This window comes from Mastomys coucha, chromosome Y (genome assembly GCF_008632895.1).
Source record: "Mastomys coucha isolate ucsf_1 chromosome Y, UCSF_Mcou_1, whole genome shotgun sequence".
Lineage (NCBI taxonomy): Eukaryota > Metazoa > Chordata > Mammalia > Rodentia > Muridae > Mastomys > Mastomys coucha.
In genome coordinates this window covers 156,034-177,855 of record NC_045031.1, presented here as the reverse complement: position 1 = coordinate 177,855, position 21,822 = coordinate 156,034, and the positions used below count along the sequence as shown (strand labels likewise).

The window sequence follows — 21,822 nt, the reverse complement described above, 5'->3', positions numbered from 1 at the left end:
TTATGCCCAGTTCTTGGGAACCCTACTTAGTTCTATAGAACCAGGAATAGTGTTTAAGGGTTTGTGTTGAAGAAAATTAAACTTTTCTGAAAATAGAAATTTAGACAACAAAAAATTAAGTAGTTTAGTACTATTAAACTATGTTTGCTTTGAAAAGAATTCTGACAGGGTCTCTATGTATTCATGACTGACTTGTAACCCACCGTGGGTTAGATGAGTCCCAGCTGCCCTCAAATTCATAGAGATATGTCTGCCTTTGCTTCTAAGTACTGGGACTAAAAGTGAGTGCTACCAAGGTTGGCTTTATTTATTTATTTATTTATTTATTTATTGTAATTTCTTTATGCTTATGAGTGTTTTGCCTGCATGTATGTCTGTATATCATATGGCCCACATAGAGCAGGAGAGACTGTCAGTTGCCTCAGAACTGGAGTTACAGATGAGTTGACATGTTAGCATTGGGAATCTATCTATGGTCTTTTAATGTTTGGTCTGTTGCTATGTATTGTAATGCTAAGTGCAGGCCCTCTAAGACCTGGTTGCCCCATAGATGAAAGAGTCCACACTTAGGCCTAAGTTGCTGTGTGACCTTGCTGCCAGTTATTTTTGATTGGTAAATAAAGGTACTGCCAGCAAATAGCTGAGCAAAAGAGGGTGGGGGTTTAGGGTTCTTGGGCTTGTGGTTGGAGGGAAGCGGAGGAGGTGAATAGAGGAGGAGGCCACCATGGGTTAGATGAGTCATGAAATAATGGCTGTGTGGGTTGTCTAATTGGAATTAAGAGTAGCCCAGATGAAACATGGCAAATTATATAATGGGATTATTGGCTGGGAATTAGACGTAGCCAGAGGATAAATATTTGCCTATCTATTGTGCTGATTAAGGCTTAGTGTAAATATAAAGGTCATCTGTGTCTTTTATCTGGGAACTAAATGGTCAAAGGTGAGGTAAAAACCCCAGATTGGGATTAAATTTTTCTACAATGGTCTTGTAAGGGCAGATGTTGCTGTTAACAATTGAGCTATCTCTCCAGCTTTCATTTGCAGTTTTTAGTATATGTAACAAATAAGAAACACTTAATAAAAATTATTTTGCTTTACAGAATGCTGCCTTTTTATATGGTCTTGGTTTGGTCTACTTCTACTACAATGCATTTCAGTGGTAAGTTCACTACCTTTGTGGGTCTCCTCACTCTTGTGGATTGTCATCAGCTAATACAATCCATTAGGGCAATGGGAGCAGAGACATCTAACAGGGGGTTTGGAAGCCCAGTGAGTATATATGGTAAATAAACCACATTGGGACCCACAGTTAGTAGGCATTACTTAGGGTGATTGAAGGTATGTAAAGTTTTAGGAGTTTTAAGAGTAGGGACATCCAGGATAAGGAAAGATCATTGGCTGGAAGACTAGAGTACCTGGAATGCCTCATTAGTATGGGAAGCATTTGGGGATTCTCTGGTTCTGACTGAACAAATTTTGTCAAGAGAATGGAAATTCATCATTGTAATTAGACTAAGGCTGTGTGATATTCTTCAGGTAGGAGGTTTTGAATTTCCCAGGATTAGGTCAAAGAAAGAGACTCTCCCATATTGTGCCAAGGCCAGAGGCTATTGGTAATGGTAAACATCAACCTTAATTAGCAGTTTTTTTTCCAGTGAACTATATTATGTGTAATTAATGCAGTATATTAATGTGCATAACTTTATATTTCTAGTTGTACTGTTTTTACCTTTCTATGATTCTAATGAGTTTTGATTCCTTATTCCTTTTATACATGTATTGGACAGCATAATAAGTCTTTGTCAGAAGACAAAAGAAATAGTTTGAGAGCAATTTTTCATAATTTTTATTCAGTTAGATTTTAATATTTGCTCTTTTATTAATTAGCTCTTTCATTTCTGTGCTGTGGTATGGTAGGCACAGATACCATGGAACAAGAAAATACTCAAAGATACCATAACAATACACAGCTTCAGGGAACATGATCCTAGTTACTTAGTTCCTTCATACAGGTCTACCATCAAAGATTTCCATAATTTTCCAACAGCACTTGTAATCTAAGAATCTACTTGTATGTTATCTATTCATTAGGTTAGAGAAATAGCATCAGCTTGATTTCTTAAAAGCTTATCAGCTGAACAGTAAGTTTTTAACCTAGGGACAAATAATGTAATGGCAATGGCAACTAGTAATTAATTGTAAATTTAAACAAACTTTATATATACATATATATGTATGTATATGTATACAAGCACATACAAACATACATGCATGGGTACACACACACAACTACATGTGTGTATCTGAGTGTGGATTTGTACATGTTATGCAATGCAGTGCCTGAAGAGGCCAGAAGAGGGCATGGACTTTTGTGGGAGTTTAGTTTCAGTCAGTTGTGAGTCATCTGGAAATCATCTGTGGTTCCTTTACAAGAGCAATAGATTCCTTCACCATTAAACTATTTCTCTAGTTGAAGTTGTAAGTTTAAAAAAAAAATTTCTTTCTATATGCATCGGTATTTTCCCTCAGTGTATGTTATGTACATACATACTGTTTCTACAAGGCCAGAAGGCAGCTTTGGAGTTTTTGGGACTGTAATAAAAAAAGTTGCCTTAATTCATGAAAAATGTGCTACATGCTGAGTGGATTACCCGTGCCTTTAATCCCAAAAGGCGTAAAGAGCTCTGTACGTTTTAAACCGTGAGTACTAAATTTTCCCTGTCTCACCCCTCCACCATTAAATCAATATTTTATTTTGGTGTTAAAGTAAAAATATCTTCTTTTTAAATATGATAGAATATGAGAAAGAAAAAACTTTCACTTTTCTAAATCATTGTTTCTTATAATAGAATAGTGAATTGTCACCAGACACCAGATTGTGAAAGGCAAAATAAAGCTTCTAGAATAGCATATATGCAACATTGGCATCTTCATATTCTTACCCTTTCAAGACTTTTCAATTACCTAAGAAAAACAAATATTATGTAGGTATGGGGTCATATTCCTATATTGTTAGTAGTTGGGGTAGAGAGGTAGAAGGATCAGAAGAAGTTCAAGGTCTTTTAAAGTCACAGAGCCAAGTTCAAAGCTTTCACTACCTAAGATTTTTATTAGGATATATTTTGTCAGGTAATTGAAAAATTTTGAAATTAGATTTGCTTCATGGGTTCCTTATTTTGCTTTTTTACTGGCATTTCAATGAATATTAAGAAACCAACACATTTCCTGTATAATAGAGAATACATGTGTTGCAGACATAACTTTTTAATATTTTGTATGTGTACCTTCTCTTTTCAGGGCAATTAGAGCATTTCAAGAAGTTCTTTATGTTGACCCTAATTTTTGCAGAGCCAAGGAAATTCATTTACGACTTGGTTTTATGTTCAAAGTGAATACAGATTATGAGTCTAGTTTAAAGGTAAGTGTTTGAAGTTTTTCAGGTGTACTATAAATATATTCTCTCTCACTCTCTTATTAAATGTTATTTTAAAGTGTGGCAGCATTATACAAACATTTAGATATGAACTAAAATATAAGAAGATGGAGATTGCATTTTAAGATATAAAATGATTTTGGCATGTTTTCTATGACCATTATTATTAATATACTGTAGGATTGCTTATTGATGCTTTTGAAGTCTTGTATATCCATGTACAATCCCACTGTATGTAAACTTAGCAACCCCACTGGAGATAGATTGCTTAAACAATTTATATGGATATAAAAATAAATGTAATATATAAAATAGCAAATACATGTACATCAGAAGAATGTGTTTTATGGGCAGCAGGAATGGTTTTGTACAATGGGTATATAGATTAGGTAATTGGTTTTTTCTCATCTTTAGAGGTAGATATGAGAAGGGTATTAGAAATAGCATATTTCATTTAAAAGGGATTAGAGTCACTGATATAACTTAGCTATATTCACTTTGTGAAGTTTCAAGTAGATATAATTTTTCCTATCTCCTTAGTGAAATATTAGGTGAATCAACCTTCCTGAGCAGTGGTTTCCTGGCTAGCTGATTGGCAGACCCAGTCAGATATCTTTTAAAAAATATATATTTTCTGAGAATTCCATAAATGCCATATTTATATCAGTTCTTTCTCCCTCTACTTCCTATAGTTCTTTCATCCCTCCTATTTTTTCTTGTTTCAAATTATATGTGTGTGTGTATGTGTGTGTGTGTGTGTGTGTGTGTATAAGTGAATATAAATTTATAAATACATGTGTTGTGGTTTAGCATGGCATATTTGTGTTTAAGAAATCTCCTTAAAAAAAAAGAAAAAAACAGGCCTGGCTTCCAAGTAGATTGATTCTCCCTTTCTTATCTGCCGTTAATTGCTTATAGCTTTTGTTCCAGTGAACCTTAAAAAGAATTAGTCTGTACATATTGGCATGTTAGTTGTAACTTCCCTGTTATTTATAGAAGACATTATTTTATAATAGACAATCAATTCGAGTTCTCTTTCTTACAATCTGTTGTTCTTAAGAGAGAAGACAGTAGTATTTGTTTTTTAGTAGCTTAGAATGTTGTGTTTCTGTTGAGGGCCAGAGGAAACTATCTTTGTTTTTCTTTTTTCTGTTAATGAGCCTCAACAAAGCCCTTATTTTCCTGCCCTATTCACATGGGATATTAAATCTTTTAAAGAGATTTTGGTTTTTATGTATTTATGGTGGTTGGGTATGAAGGGTATGTACACATGAGTACAGGAACTGTCAGAGGCTAGACGAGGTTTTAAAAGTACACTAGGTCTTTTGGGCAGTTGTAAACTACTACATGATAAGTTACCTCTCTAGGCCCATATATTAAATATGTAGGAACATTTATTGTGATGATTCCATTTAAAGGGAGAGTTAAGAGTGTAAAGGTGATTATGGTGGTTGGTAGATCTGGGTTCTTGCCTGGCTTAGTTTTTTGTTTTAAGAAGTTATGTCAGCAGGAGAAATAACTCTACTGTGTTACCCACAATAGCCTTGATGGCTTCACTGATCTTTCTCTTAGACCATATCCCAATTTCTTGTGTGGCTGTAGATGGACCTGTGTGGAAAGATTTTGGCTATTTGCATTTTTATGGTAAAGTGTGGGAGACCACTTGGGAGGCAGGAGGGTGTAAGGATAGCTCAAGGGAAGATGAGTTTGGGGTTACTCTGGGCCAAATAGGCTACCATGGGCAAGACATTACTGCAAAAAATAAGGAAAATAACAGAAACTAAAATCTGGAGAGAGGTTAGGGAATGTATTTTCTCCTTGGTTCTCCTTAGCTATGTCAAAAATGTGTTTGGGGTTGCAAAGAACAAGATTCCAAGTACATTTGAATTTCTGGACAAGGAAAAGAGTGCATTGCTTACTTGATGAAGAAGGAAACACAAGAGAAAGGAAGCACCCTTGGTATTGTAATGCAGGTAGTGATTATTTTTTTCTCCTTTGGCTAAGACCTCATCTCATACTCTTGCCATTGGTTAGGTTTAATTTTGTTTTTGAGAATTATTATTATTTAGTTTTATTTTATTTTATGGGTATGTGCTATGATCAGTTCACAGGAATCTCAGGAGACCGCCAGAAATCACAATACCAATGTTACCTGGATCATACCCTTCCCTGCTCTTCAGGTTAGGAATGTAGTGCTCGAGTCTAGGGTTTTTGGGCACATATGGGAGAATGTATAAGCAGGGGTCTTCTGCCTTTGTGTGATTAGATAGAGGGTAAAGGAATGCCACCCTTCAGAACGTTTGTTCAGATAGCAAGGGGGAACCATGCAGCTGGAAAAGGACCTTTTTGACCTGGGAAGAAATAACTTATTCCGTTATTTATCAGAAGCTAGTGTATTTTTACAAACTGGTCACAGCTGTCTGGGAATACTTAATGCCTCTTTCCCATAGCTCAAGAGTGGGGGCCTTATCACTTCAGGGGTATTAATTTCCTCCTTCAAAGGCAGGAGCTGTCTGTATGGGAGCAGGGAAGAGGGGTTGGGAGCATAGTGGGGAGGAATGGCTGGTGCTGGCTCTTAACACAGAAGGGAGTGCACGTTTCTTCACCTGGGGTTAATGCTGAGCCTAGGATGACCTGCCATTTGTTTGCCCTCTTCAAAGGCAGGAGGCATCTATACATGGGGTGAGGGAGTAGAGGAGGGAGTGCTTGTCTTTTAGCTCATGGAGGGACAAGAGAGTATGGGTTTCAATGCCAAGGATTAACGTAGAGACTAGACAAGTTACCTTGGGACTCTTTATATGAATGTTTTACTTGCATTTGCAGAAGTCAGCATATGACTTTGTATTTCCTAGAACTAGAATTACAAATTGTTGTAGAAAATAACAATAGAGGAAGGATTTTATTGTAGATATGAGAGCAAGGAGGATCTGAGAGGAGGGAATTCTGTGAATTAGAGAAGTTAGTAGTGGTGAAGAAGAGCTAGGATAGTAGCATGGAATCAATCTGAAATGTGTTTCGGGTGCTTGAGATACTGGTGGCCAGCAAGTCTTTTTATAAGGCACAGATATCCTTTTGTCTCTTCTACCAAGGATAAGAAAAATGGCTTCTTTGGTCAAGGGGAACTTGCTTCACAAGATCCTGAGGAATGCTGCCTTGTCTAACCTCCAGAATTTGGGGAAATGAACATTGGTTTGGATCAGATAGCTGTGGAGCTACCATGTAGGTTTTAGTAATGGATCCCAGGTCCTAAGTAAGAGCACCAAGTATTTTTATTAGTGAACGACCTCCCTAGCACTCATAGGCTATTTTTTTCTTTCTTTTTAAAAAATTAATTTATTCTTTTTTTCACATACTACATCTTAACTGCAATTTCCCTTCCTTCGTCTCCTTCTAGCCCTCACCACCATATTTGGTCCCCCTTCCACCATTCAACCCTCCCCAAATTCCTTCCAGGAATATCTTCTCTCTGACCTATGCCTATAATTTGAAGCAATACTTTTATGGTAACCTACATTTCCTTGTTTTGCCACCCCCTAAGCCCCCCCCCAATCCTTAATTTTTCTTAGATATGGTATTCTTGGTTGACAGTTGACTGAATTATGTATATTTTTAATGTTTAGGAATAGATACAAAATTTTTTGTCATAAACACAAATTTTAGAGAATTTGATAGAAATGACTGATTGGATTTTTTTACAGGTATGCTGTTCTTATAGGTTTACTTTTATGTGTGAATGCTTTGCACATGTGCCTTTGGGTGTCAGAAAAGGGCATCAGATTCCAAGGACCAGGAATTAGACATGGTTCTGAGACATCATATAGGTGTTGATTTTTGAAACTGGGTCCTCTTCTCCATTCCCAGAGTTATATTTTTTAGGGTGTTGTGACTATGAGCCACCTTATTTTTATGTTTTATTTGGTCTTTATTGAAAGGACAACACAAACCCCATTCGTCTCCATTATAGGACCAGACCTGATTTCAAAAAATGCATAAGGCACCAGCTCTAGGAATAGACCATAAATCCTAAAAACTAAGTCATAAGACACCAGCTCTAGGAAGACCCTATAAAATCCAGAACAAGATCATAAAACCTCTGCTGGACAGTGGTGAAGGACACCTTTAATCCCAGCACTTGGGAGACAGAGGCAGGTAGATTTCTGAGTTCAAGGCCAGCCTGGTCTACAGAGTGAGTTCCAGGACAGCCAGGGCTACACAGAGAAACCCTGTCTCGAAAAAAAACCAAAAAACAAAAAAGAAAGATATCATAAAACCAAAGAACAGCCTGGGAATAATCACAAAGCTGAGAAAATATTTTATCTCAGATTAGTCTATCTGTGCTAGGCAGCCCTATCTCAACTTATGGCTGAAAGCTCATGAGACAGGAGTGTAGACCACTGGTTACCTATAACTCCCTTATACCCACCAATGAAATTTTAGATTACATAATCCTTCTAAGCCTTTGTCTGGGAGAATGGTTGACCCCTACATGTTTCTAGAGAATAAATGCTCTTTGTTTTTGATTATTATCCAAGTCTCAGGTCTTCAGCGATTTTTTTTTTGTTCCCTTTCATTATTTTTTCACCTCTTTCCCCACTTATCCCCAAACACCCCACCCCTCTTACTCTTTTGAGACAGGGTTTCTGTGTGTAGCCCTAGTTCTCTTGTAACTTGCTATATAGATAAGGCTGGTAGAGTCACAGAAATCCACCTTTCTTTGCCTCTTGGCTTATTTCTTATTCTTTGCTAGCATTTATTTTCCACTAAGCATGGAGAGTAGCCATCTTAATTGTTGTGAATAATGTTAGATCTTAGAGAAACTCAAGAGAAATTGCTAAGGTACTTATTTACCATAAGAGAACCCTGGCTGTAAGTCAGCTTCAGACCTACACACAAGTACTTGTTTCATCCTGGTTGACTTATCTTTCTCCAGTCCCTGAGCCCCAGCTTCTGTTTTTCTGCAAAACCCAGACATTTGGCTGTCTTCTTGTTCTCTTGGTGCTCTTGGATCCTAAGTACTCTTTTTGCTCCCTTCCTCTTCTCTTTCTCTCTCCTCTTCTTACCCTCTACCCCTAATGTGGTTCCTTTCAGTCTGCTGGCTCAGTTCAGTCTAGCCCCTTCCAGATACCTGTGTTCTCCTTCATACCTACAGTAAACTTTTTCCTCAACCGTAACTAGAAATTGTCATGTCTTCATTTTTTTTTTTTTATTCAAGTAGGTATCATTTCTTGGCTTAAACAGCTTGTATTCAGTGATTAATAATTTAGTTTTCACACATTTCTTGATCTTTTTTATTTTTTGATGGGTTGTCCATTTTAATGATTTGCTGTTTGAGTTGTGTTGTCTGTCTTTTGATCAATTTGTTATAATTTTAGTTTTCATAGGAAATTGAAGACAGTTGAAATACAGAGAGATCTCAAAGTAAAGATCAAACTTTATTAGTCTGAGAAGGCATGTGAAAGTATGGCATGACCATGGTGCAGTAAAAAATGAGCAATATAGAACCATGAGTCTAGTGTAGCACTGCCCACAGTGGGCTGGGATTTTCCTACACCAATCACTTATGAAGAAAATGTCTCTCATAGTACTTATTGACAATCATTTGGGACAGATGTTTAGATGTTTAGATGTGACCAGTTAGCAAAAAAGCTAACCAGGACTATCAGTACAGTGAATAAGGTATTTCTATGATAGCCTTAGAAACTAATACTATATCATTAAAAATAGCCTTTTAGGCTTGGAGAGATGGCTCAGTGGCTGCTCTTCCAGAGCACATATATTTGATTCCCAGTAACCAAGGGTGGATCATAACTGCCTGCAACTCCAGTCACAGATGGTCTGATCCTCTATTCTGGCCTCTGTGGACAGCAGGCAGCCATATGATACACAGACATGCATATAGGTAGTATATTTGTACACATAAAACATCATCAAAAAACATTTTAAAAAGAAAAGAAAAAGATATAAAATAATAAACCAGCTGTATTGATAATGGAACATTAAAAAGTGGAGGAGAAAGCTCAAATATTGCTTTGTAGATTAGTTTGTATCCAGAATTTATACATAGATATCTGTTTGACAATTGAAAAGCATGTATGTATGTGACTAGCTATCATACGTGTGGAATGGTTGGATGTTTCTTTTTGGCTAGTTACCTTATTTTCTATAGATGACACTGGATTTAATGTGTGCTCTATACTTGAAATGTATTAAAATGTATTGGTTTTTGAAAAATTAATGAAAGCAAATTGTTCTCATCATGCTAATTCATGTGGTATTTGTGATTTGGCTTATACCAGTCACATTAAATTTTAACGCAAGATATGATTCAGGTTTTCAGTCTATGACTATTTAACAATTTTTGTCATTAAATATTTTCTTTACTACATTAAAATTTTAAGACTCCCATAGTATTTCATATACTAAGACATTTACAAGAGTGTAAAGTTTTGAGTATTTTTTGATAAATTATCAGTTTTAATAACATTCTATTTCTGTAAAAGATTTGTTTTATACTATAATTTACAGAATTTTAAGTTAAATGAAGAAAACTACTTTAATGCTTAACCTATTAATATTTTCACTTTTGCAGCATTTTCAGCTGGCCCTGATTGACTGTAATGTCTGTACTTTGTCCAGTGTTGAAAGTAAGTGTTTTGAGCAAGGGAATTTCAAATTATACATAGTTTTTGTGTCTAAGATTCAGTTCACTTGGGTATCATTTAAAAAAAAACTTTCTCAAAGAACACTAGAAAAATGACTTTCCCTCTATCAGGTCTTAAGATTTATTCCTCTTTTGTTGTCTTTGATGGAAAAAAAACTCTTCCATGTTTTTTGGTTTTTGTTTTTGTTTATTTTTTGTTTTGTTTTTATGAGACATGGTTTCTTTGTGTAGCCCTGTCTGTCCCTGGAACTCATTCTTTAGACCAGGTTGGCCATGAACTGCCCAGCCCGCTTTTGTTTTAGTCTTTTGACTTGTACATTCCAGGAACTACGGCTATCATTGAGATTTTTGTGCAGATACAGTATTTTAGTAATCATGCTTATACCACAAAGAGTAAGGAATACTAAGTGAAAATACCTTTTTCAAAATGAATATAAACAATATGTTTCAAGATATATAAAAAGTTTTAAAAATATACTGCTTTTGGGTCTAATACAAGACTAATTTTTCTTTAAAGATTTATCTATTTTATGTGTATGAGTACACTATACCTGTCTTCAGGCTACAAGAGGGCATCAGATCCCATTACAGATGACTGTGAGCCACCATGTGGTTGCTGGGAACTGAACTCAGGACCTCTGGAAGAGCAGTCAGTGCTATTAACCACTGAGCCATCTCTCCAGTTCTGACGCTTAACAGTTTTTTAAAAAACCAGATGACACTAAGACTTAATTTTATGTTATTTGTGTTCAGTATAATATTTAGATAGAATTTGAAACTAGTCTATAAATGAAAGTTGACCTGTTAAACATTTTTCATTTGAACACTTATATTGCTTTAAATATATGAGGAATAAAATATGTATTATGTTATGAAAGATGACACTGTGCACTATAACATAGTAATTCACTATGATACCTAAGACTAACATGTTTTGTAAGGTCAGAATGTGAGAATGTACCACTTAACTGTTACACTTATTTTTCTATTACTTTCATCAGATATTTGCATACATAGAGAAATGAAGTTTTGGATTTTGTCTTTTTTTTTCACCATTATAATTCCGTTTTCCTACAATAATGATATGACATTTTTTATTAGCTGCACTTAATACAAAAGGCAAAGAAATGTGTTTAGAAAGTTAAGTAGAGAAAACTTTCAACCTTATTAGTTTGGTTGCAAATAGGATTTTTGATTGTATATTCCTGTGTTTGTGTTGTGATTGTGTATTCCTGTGTTTGTGTTGTGATTTCTTTTGCTGTCTAGGAAGTCTTACTATTTAATCTTAATACTGCCTAGGATAGCTTTTGATTTTTATTATGTAAAGCATCAAAAAATGACAAGTTGTTTGATTTTATAGATTAGAGTTGTAGAATATTTTTTTCTTTTAGTTTATTTTCTTGAAATAGAACTTCACTTTGTAGTGCTGTTTTAAAACTCACTATATTCCAGGGTGGCCACAAAGTCTCAGATATCTTCCTGCTTCTGCTTGCTCTCAGACAAACAGATTAATATATATGTAATAAATATTATGTATAATATTTGTATTAAAGCAACATAAAGTTACCCAGTAAAGTATTCCCAAGTATGTTTGTTGAGAATTTAATCAGAGTGCTGAAGAATATTTTTAAAATGGTTTCCTAGGCCTGTTAGTAGCCTTACTGAATCAGAAACCTTGATTGATTGATTGATTGATTGATTGATTGATTGATTTTTTAGAATTTGTTAATCTTACAGATTGTGTCACATAGACATAGTCATTTGAGCTCTTGAAATAGGGAGTGCCTAAAAAACCCAAAATGGTCTGCCTTTGGCTTTGGAGATATCTGTTTCTTAAATGTATCTTTTTAGTTACTTAATCTTACTTATATTTTGAAATATTGGTGATTTGAACTCAAGTTCTCATGTTTGTTGAATAAACACTCATCCATTGGATGGTTGGATTTTCAGCCTTTTTATATGAATTCTTCTCTAAAAATTCTTTATGTGTATTACCGTAAATCAGTAGATTACATTTTTCATATGATGATTTCTTTTTTTGTTTTTGTTTTTTAAGACAGGAGCCTTACTTTCATTTTTTTGGGTTTTTTTTTTTGCTGCTTTCTAAGTGCTGGGATTAAAAAGGCATATTTTACTCCCCCTTGTCTCATTTAATGATTTTTAACCAATGTTTTTCCTAATAGATTTATGAATTTTTAGTAAGTATAATTTCTCAACAAAAATATACTCAAGTGTTTGTTAAATTATTACTTTATAATATATATATTACATTACTCTCTTTAAACTTGGCTGAATTGAAATTTACTTTTTTTTTTTCTGATCCATGACAGTTCAGTTTCATATTGCTCACTTATATGAAACCCAGGTAAGTGTTTTAATTTATCTTTTTAAAAAAGTTTTTAGTTTTGTCAGTGTAACAAAATATGTGAGAAAACTTAATAGTGTAACATGCAATTTCAGAGGTTTCATTCCATGGTCTTTTGGCTTTTCTTTGTTTGTACCAAGGCAGAATGGCATGGCAAAGAAGTCATGGTGCAGCAAAGATATTTGTTTCATGGTAATCAGGAAACATAGAGACAGGTAGGCAGAAATCATGGATTAAAAATATACCTTTCACAGGTTGATCACATTCTTTCTCCAATTTCACTCACCTTTTAATTAATTTATACAGCAGGAAATTCATCATCACTATCTTTTTTGTTAAACTTAGTGTTCTTCCCCCCCCAATAATTATTTTTATTCGCTTCACATGATCACATTCCCACTGCCTCTCTCAGTTCAACCCTTACAGATCCCTCCCCCTATCGCCCTTTCCTCAGAGAAGGGGGACCCTGCTTAGATGCCACCCCACCCTGGAACATCTAGTCCTGTATGACTAGGCACATCCTCTCCCACCAAGGCCAAACCAGGCAGTACAGGTAGAGGGAAGGGAATCTAACGGCAGGGAACAGAGATGGAGACAGCCCCCACTCCACTTGCTAGAGGAACCACATGAAGACCAAGCTGCACATTGCTACAAATGTATAGGGGGTCTAGGTCCAGCTCCTGCATGTGACCTGGTTAGAGGCTCAGTCTCTATGAGACCCCATGGGCCCAGGTTAGTTAAATCTAGTCACTTCTCATTATCCTCACCAGCTGTGGACCAAGCAGTACTTCAACACAACATTTTGAGAGAACATTTAATATTCAGGCCATAAAACTAACAACATTTTCATCTATTGAATTATGAAAAATATTTTCCATTTTATCATTTAAATGAAATATGCATATCAGGTGATTTATATTGAGTTCTAGATTTGTTAGTTTCATGTATTTTTTAAATATATTAAGTAGGTTTGAAATTTGTGGCAAATTTTTTCAGGATAAATGAAAGACGATTATTTCTTGTAACTGTCTAGTAATTTTAAAAATTGGCCCACGGCTGGTGAGATGGCTCAGCAGTTAAGAGCACTGACTACTCTTCTGAAGGTCCTGAGTTCAAACCCCAGCAACCACATGGTGGCTCACAAGCACCCATACTGAGGTCTGACTTCCTCTTCTGGTGTGTCCTAAGATAGCCACAGTGTACTTACATATAACAATAAGTAAATCTTCAAAAAAAAAAAAGAAAGAAAATTGGCCCATGTGCTTTTGATTCAATTTATTACCAAGATGTGATACTTGTTTTGTAGCAAATATTCTAAGTTTGTATATTTGCCTCTGTGAATATACTTTAGAACTTTCCACTATTTAAAATAGTAATAACAATTTTAATATATAGTCTTTGTTTTTTTGTTTGTTTGTTTGTTTGTTTTTTGAGACAGGGTTTCTCTGTGTAGCCATAGCTGTCCTAGAACTCACTCTGTAGACCAGGCTGTCCTCAAAGTCAGAAATCCGCCTACCTCTACCTCTCCCCTGCAATATATAGTCTTTTTAAAAGGCATTTGATATTGGAAAAGTGAATATACTTATGATCAAAGAAAACATTGTAGGAGTACTTTATATTTTTCTGTAAGATTGACATTTTGCTTAATTTGTTTTACTATTTGAAATGGCTACCAAGATTACCAATATTTACCATTTAATTTTAAGATATTTTGGGTTGTATTGTAGATTTTGTTATGTCTGTGTTGTAAAATAGGGAGCAACAGGAAAGTGACTATTTGAAAGGAGTAATACGAGGGCTTGTGAGATGGCTAGTGGGTAAGAGCACTGTCTGCTCTTCTGAAGGTCCTGAGTTCAAATCCCAGCAACCACATGGTGTCTCACAACCACCTGTAATGAGATCTGACTCCCTCTTTTGGTACGTCTGAAGACAGCTACAGTGTACTCACATATAAGGAGTAATACTTTGGTGACAAAGGTACCCAAATAATAGAGTTTTGATATTCATGTAGTCATTTGGGGAAAAAAAACCTGATTCTGTATTTTGAAACATGAGTACTTTTTTTTTCTTTTTTTTATTAAACTTTGATTTTTTTCTCATACAGTATAATTTGAGTACAGTTTTTTTTTCCTTTCTCTACTTCCCCAGTTCCACCCTATCTGCCCTTCCATCCAGATCTACTGTCTTTTTGCCATTCATTACAAAATAACAGGTTGGGGTTTGGAGAACTGGGTCAGTGGTTAAGAGCATTAACTTCTTCTCTTCCAGAGACCCTGAGTTCAATTCCCAGCAACAGCATGGTGGCTCACAACCATCTGTTACAAGATCTGGCACTTTGTTCTGGCATGCAGGCATACATGCAGACAGAATACTGTATGTAATAAATAAATCTTAAAAAAATAAAATATCATGTTTCTAGGAGATAACAAAATAAAACAAAATAAAAAGAAATGACAAAACAAAATTGGACAACCAAGCCAACAGAAAAGTAAAAGAACCCCAAGAGAAGATACAAGAATCAGAGACATATTTTGGAGTCCCATAAAAGTATTAACTGGGGCTGGAGAGATGGCTCAGTGGTTAAGAGCACTGACTGCTCTTCCGAAGGACCTGAGTTCAAATCCCAGCAACCACATGATAGCTCACAACCATCTGTAATGAGATCTGATGCCCTCTCCTGAAGTGTCTTAAGAGAGCTATGGTATACTTGCATATAATAAATAAATAAATCTTTAAAAAAAAAAGTATTAACTGAAACCTATAGTATATATGTGTAGACCATGGGATTTCTGCTTCAGTCTCTGTTAGTTAATATGTGCTTTGCTCAGTTGTTTTAGAGAACCTCCTTCTGGTGTTGTTCTGTACCAGTTTTATCCCCGACCCCTTTCATATTCTTTTTCACTGGATTCCTTGAGCTGTGAGAGGATAGACTTGAAGAGACATCCCATTTTAGCTATGCTATGTCCCAAGGCCTCTTTCTCTCTGAGCAATGTCTAACTGTAACTCTCTGTATTTGTTTCCATCTGCTGCAGGAGGAACCCTCTTTGATGATGGCTGAATAAGGCACCTGTTTATGAGTATAGCAGAATATTATTAGGACTCATTTTATTGTTACTTTTAAACAGAGAAGTAGTGTTTTGCTTTCCTGTATGTATGTGGACTATCTGGCTTGTGGCTCTTGAACACCCAAGCAATGTAGGCTGTGGGCTCCATCTCTTGGAGTAGGTCTTACATTCAATCAGACATTGGTTGATTAGTACCACAAGGTTTGTGCCACCATTGCCCTAGCATATTTTACAAGAAGGACATATTATTGATCAAAAGTTTTGTAGTTGGGTGGTTAGTCTACAGAGTCAAACACACTAGAACATGGGGGTGAAGCTCATCCTACATGTTTATTGAGTGGGTGTTTTTGAGGCAATGGAACCCTGACATCAGTTTGTCTTGGCAATACCTTGGATTGTTTCGGAAGTTTTATAAAACCCTTTCAGCAAACAAGTCAATTGGATGAAATCCAGTTGCAGCACTAAAAGCTCTCCAGGTCAACTGATTGTAGCTTGCTTATCATTAACTTAATGACTAATACCAAGTATAAGTGAATACATACTATATTTATCTTTCTGGGTATTGGTTACCTCATTCAGGCCTCCCCCACTCTCTGGCCACCATTACTTCCATCCATTTGCTTGCAGATTTCCTGATGTCAGTTTTTTTGGGGTGTGTGTGTGTGAATCTTAGTATTATGCCCTTGTGTAATGTGAAACATTTACTTCGTCTATTCCTCTGTTGAGGTACATCTAGTATAAGGGTCCATGATTTGCGAAAGAATGATACCTTAGGCTCAAATAATATGCAGAAGCAAAGAGTGTTTTATTCTACACAAGTCCAGCATTCTGGGGCAAAGGGAGGTGCCTCAGTGAGCTCAAAGACCTGATTTAAAGAACACTAGGGGAGTTCTGGGGAAAGCTGGGTGACCTCTATCTTACTCTGTTGAGTCCCTCTTTAGGGACATTCCAGAACCATTGCTGGGGTGTGGGGACTAGAAGTGTTGCTGACCCATTGCCCTGTTTCAGGCCAGGTGGCTCGACAGACCCTGATGGCAGGCAGTTTCTGATTGCCTAAGGCCTGGGGTTTTTCCAGTAACCGATTTGCCTGGACTTGCCCAGTTCTTAGGCTTATTATCTAAACTGCCAATTTGAAGCCTGTCATGAAGTCTGCCTGCCTCATTAGTTTCCTCCCAATTTCTGAATGTTATAGAGTATGAATGTGGTTAACCAAGTGTCTGCGTAGTAGAATGAGGTGTCATTTGGGTATATGCCCAAGACTGGAACAGCTGGATCTTGAGGTATAATCCCATTTTTCTGAGGAACCACCCCCTCTTCCCCCGATTTATGTACTGGCTGTACAAGTTTGTTTTCTCATTAGCAGTGAAAGAGTCCTTGCTTCACATCCTCAACACTTAGCCTCACTGACAGGTATAAGATGGAATTTCAAAGTTTAACTTGCATTTCCCTGAAGGGAAATGTTGAATATTTCTCAGCCGTTTGAGTTTCCTCTTAGAATTCTCTGTTTACACCCCATTTCTTAATTGAGCACTTTAATTTTTTTTTTGTTTGTTTTTTTGAGACAGGGTTTCTCTGTGTAGCCCTGGCTGTCCTGGAACTCACTCTGTAGACCAGGCTGGCCTCGAACTCAGAAATCTGCCTGCCTCTGCCTCCCCAGTGCTGGGATTAAAGGTGTGAGCCACCACTGCCCAGAGCGCTTTAATTTTTTGATAGCATGTTTTTAAAGTTTTTAATACATTTTAGATATTAGCCCTCTATTGGATATGGAGTTGGTAAAAATTCTTTCCATTATGTAGGTTATCTCTTTGAATGACAGCGTCCTTTGTAGTATAACTTAGGATCAGGAATGGTACGATCTACCACAGTTTGTTTTATTGATCAAGACTGTTTTAGCAATCATGCGCCTTTTGTTTTTCTATATGAAGTTGAAAAAAATGACCTTTCAAGGTCTGTAAAGAATAGTTTTGATGGCGATTGCATTGAATCTGCAGATTGCTTTTTCTAGGATGGATATTTTCACTATGTTAATCCTACTGATCTATGAACATGGATCTTTCCATCTTCTGATACCTCCTTCAATTTTTTTCTTCAAAAACTTGAAGTTCTTTATATCATACAAATCTTTTCGCTTCGTTGATTAGAGTTACCCCAAGATATTTCATATTATTTGAGACTATTGTGAAAGGTTTCACTTTTAAAAGCTCTTACTGAGAATTTTACAAGATGTATGTGTGTTTTAGACAGTAACTATGCTTCACAAATATTTTATGGAAATAAGTATCTTTTTAAAAATCTACTGACAATACTTTTGCATAGGAAAATTCTTATATTAAAGGTTATCTTATTCTTCGTTCATTGAGTGTCCTTTTGGTTTTGCATTTAAAAGATCAACTCAAAGTCAATATGTATTATTTTTAATTGTAGAAACTCTTAAAGCTTTTATAGCTTTCTATTATTTATATACATATTTGGTGCTGTTCAAGTTAATTTTTGTGAAATGTGATAAGTCTGGGGTAGATTATTTATCTTACATGTATGTAACATTTTGGGGGTAAAGATTGTTTTCTCCCAAATTATTTTGTTCCATTGTTAAATGTGCTTGACTCCTTTTGTGAATTTGGTTCATTTGCTTGCTAAGTATTTGGATCTGTTTCAGAACTCTTATACATCTACTTTTGAATTCTATCACTAATAATATTAAGTTCAGTTTTGAAACCATCTAGTATATGAATTGTATATCTTTTGTTTTTATATAAACATGACATTACCCAGCAACTCATTTGTAATTTGAGTTAGATTTTGTTGAATGTGTGTGTGTTGTGAGTGTATGTGTGTGTGTATGTGTATGTCATGACCAATATCAACCATAATGAGTCTTTCCTTGAAATATATCAAAATTTAAATTATCCTTTCAGGTTTTTCAGTTTTCCTTTTATGGTTTCTGTTGCTAAGCTTTTTACTTGAGCATTTCATTTTCATATTTTTTATTTGAGAGTACAAGTGTTTTCTGCATTAATTCTGTCATCTACCACTCTGATAAAGTCCCTATTAGTTCCAGGATTTTGCTTGTCAGTTGATTCAGAATTTCTACATAAATGATTATATTATCTGTGAATTAAACATTCTGAGCTTCTATAACCTACCAAGTTTACTTTAAGCTTTCTTCACTAATTATCTTTCTTCAGACTTTAACATTTTGATAATTGTTCTAGGCAGTCCAGACTGTACATTGGTCCATTAGGTTCATGGTGGACACAGCTAAGAGCATTAGAAGAGACAGATCTGAGGCCTACTCATTTTAATTTCCTTGATTATTTATTTATTTATTTTATTTATGTGAGTACACTGTAGCTGTCTTCAGACATACCAGAGGAGGTCATCAGATCTCACTACAGATGGTTGTGAGCCACCATGTGGTTGCTGGGATTTGAACTCTGAACCTCTGGAAGAGCAGTCAGTGCTCTTAACCACTGAGCCATATCTCCAGCCCTCCCTGATTGTTTATATTTTTGATTTTTGTATGGATGTTTAGAATATGTGTATGGAGTGTGTATGTGTACAACTACTCACTTCACTGAACATTTAGAAATCAGAAGACAATATTAAATGTGAATCCTTGCCTCATACTATGTTTGAGATAGGATATCCTTTTTATTATTCTGTGAACACCAAGCTGTCTGACCCATGAACTTCTGGGGTTCTCATGGTTTTTCCTCCCATTTTATTCTAGGATGTTTATCACTATGCCTAGTTTATGAGTTCTGAGGTAGTTAAACTTTAGTCCTCACATGATAAACATGTTACCTATGGGGCTATTTCCTTGAGCTTTTGTTTTCTATTAGAATGAACTATGGACTTTTAGCTTCTAACATATTTGTTGAAAAATCAGAAATCATTTATCTTCATCAGATAAATCTGTTTTAATATAGGAGTTACTATTCTTTTGATTTTATATAAACCAAAAGTATGAAAAATATGAACATGAACTGTAAAGTTTGCATGAAAAATTGGAAAGTTATTTTTAAAAAAAAAAAGCATATACAAATCATCACATTCCACTCTTTGGCTCCTGTAGGCTTGTTTAAACAGATGAGTTTATGAGGGGGGACATACCTACCTATAGCATAATTTAAAAAGTACATTTAGTTCAACTTTCCCATAGTCCATAGCAGTCTTAACATGTTAAAAGTCCAAACTTCAAAGTCTCCTCTGAGGTCCTTGCAATCACTTAACTATAAATCCCCAAAGCAAGAAAACTTTGTTTTCTCCCAGCTCTGCAACTCCATTATTGATGTCAAAGCAGTCTTCTAGTCTCCAACTCCTTTTTCATCTTTGTTGACTGCAACAAACTTCTTTCTCCTGGGCTGGTTCCACTCCCAGTTAGCAGCTTTCCTCAGCAGATAGCCCCAGCTCTGGCATCTTGAGATCTCCAAGTCAAAATCAGTTTCACAGCTTCTTGTTCCATTGTCTAGGGTCCACACTTGATTTTCTGGGCTTCTCCAGATGGCTTGCATCACTTCTCTAGCTCTGTTTTCTGTAGCACTCTAAGCTCAGTTTGATCCACTCTACTGCTCTTGCTGTTCTTGGTGATCATCCCATGGTACTGGCATCTCCAATATGTTGGGGTTCTTACACTGCAACTAGGCTTCACCAATAGCCTCTCATAGGGGTCTCTTCATGGTGCTAAGTCTCAACTTCTTTGCATGACCCCTTCACTTCCGGGCTGTCAACTAACTACAACTGAGGCTGCACCTTCACCAATGGCTTTCCCTGGCCTCTCACAGTGCCAAGCCTCAGCTGCTCTTCATGACCCTTTCATGTCTTCAAAACCAGTACCACCTGGTGACTCTTACATATTGCCAAGTACAGCTACAAAACAAGATACAACCTTGTCTATCTCTGGAACACACCCTCTTTGTGCTCTCAGAAAACACTTCCCAGAAGGTGTCACCTCAGTGATGCTGGTCTCTTCTTAATCACCACTGATTTCTTAGCTCTGGATACCAGGATCAATTGTCCCTTCTATTCTGGACTTTAAAAGCCTGATTTGCCAAGTTCTGCTGCTTGCTGGGGATGGACTCCCCCCTCCCACCCCCCAATTCTGTTACCTCCTTTCTGCTTTCCAGTGCCCTCAGTTCCTAAGCTTGGCTGTCCTGGATCTTGCTGTGTAGATTGACCTTGAACTTAGAGATCTGAATGTCTTTGTCTCCTGGAATCAAAGGCATGTATCATTTGGACTTAGAGCTCTTCTTCACCTAGAACTTGCTTTGTCCCACGGCTCTGGCCGTGACTCAGAGATCTGCTTGCCTTTGTCTTCTAGGATTAAAGGTATGTACCACCATGCTTGAACCTAAATTTAGCAGAGTGTAATCTTGCCCCAAAATTCCACACCCTTAATCTGTTAACTCCTAGAACATTGAATTCTGCTCCCTTCTATTTTCTGTTACCCCTTTAATACTTGAACCTTATATTATGCATTTTTCCTTTTGCAGCTTGTTCCTTTACATTAAAATGCTCTTCATAATAGTGAACTTTAAGAGCAATACCAGGCTGTTTTGAGACTTTCTTCTTCAAAGCAATTAATCTAAATCTCTTCTTAGTCATACTCCTTGGACAAGGGCAAAAAGCAGCCACATTCTTCACCAAAATACCACAAAAATAGTTTCTATGCCACATACTGAAGTTCTTCTTCATTGAATCCTCTTGGGCCAGGTTTGTACAGTTCAAATCACTCACAACAACAAAGTCTTCCATATTTCTACTAGGATAGCCCCACTTAAAGCATTCCACTGCTTTCCAAATTCAAAGTCCCCAAAATCCACATTCTTCTGAATAAAAGCATGGTTAGGCCTATCACAGCAATACCCCACTTCTGGTACCCACTTCTGTTTTATTTAGAGTTTAACTGCTGTGAACAGACACCAAGACCAAGGCAATTTTAGTTTTATTTTAGTGTTTTTTATTGATTGATTAAGTTTTATCGCATTATAATGAGAAAAGATACATAGTTTCAACTTATCTGAATTTGTTAACATTTAAAAACATATTTTAAGTAAATAGAATTATATCACATTCTTTTTTCCCTTTTATACCCCAAAAAACCTCCTTCCTAGATACCCCCTTCAATTCCTGCCATACCTTTCATTTTTATCATATTCTTTAAAATTTATAAAATATTGTAACAGTAAAAATGAGGATTATGAAGTTGTTTGATATAAAACAATTGAATAGATTTATGTAGATGCTTGTCTACAGCAATATGGAAAAAATATATATACTTTTTTCTCAATATAAATTT

At 36.0% G+C, this 21,822-nt stretch overlaps 1 protein-coding gene across 6 annotated transcripts in view; it reads left to right on the top strand.

Annotated features, from left to right (window-relative positions):
* Positions 1-21,822, top strand: part of LOC116096502 (histone demethylase UTY) — a 126,041-nt gene that overhangs the window by 35,531 nt on the left and 68,688 nt on the right. For all 6 annotated transcript variants that reach the window (XM_031378400.1, XM_031378371.1, XM_031378380.1 and 3 more), the window contains exons 5-8: positions 1,101-1,159; positions 3,298-3,418; positions 10,023-10,077; positions 12,425-12,459. In XM_031378400.1, the coding sequence (XP_031234260.1) occupies positions 1,101-1,159; positions 3,298-3,418; positions 10,023-10,077; positions 12,425-12,459 (270 nt within the window). The remainder of the gene's footprint in view (positions 1-1,100; positions 1,160-3,297; positions 3,419-10,022; positions 10,078-12,424; positions 12,460-21,822) is intronic.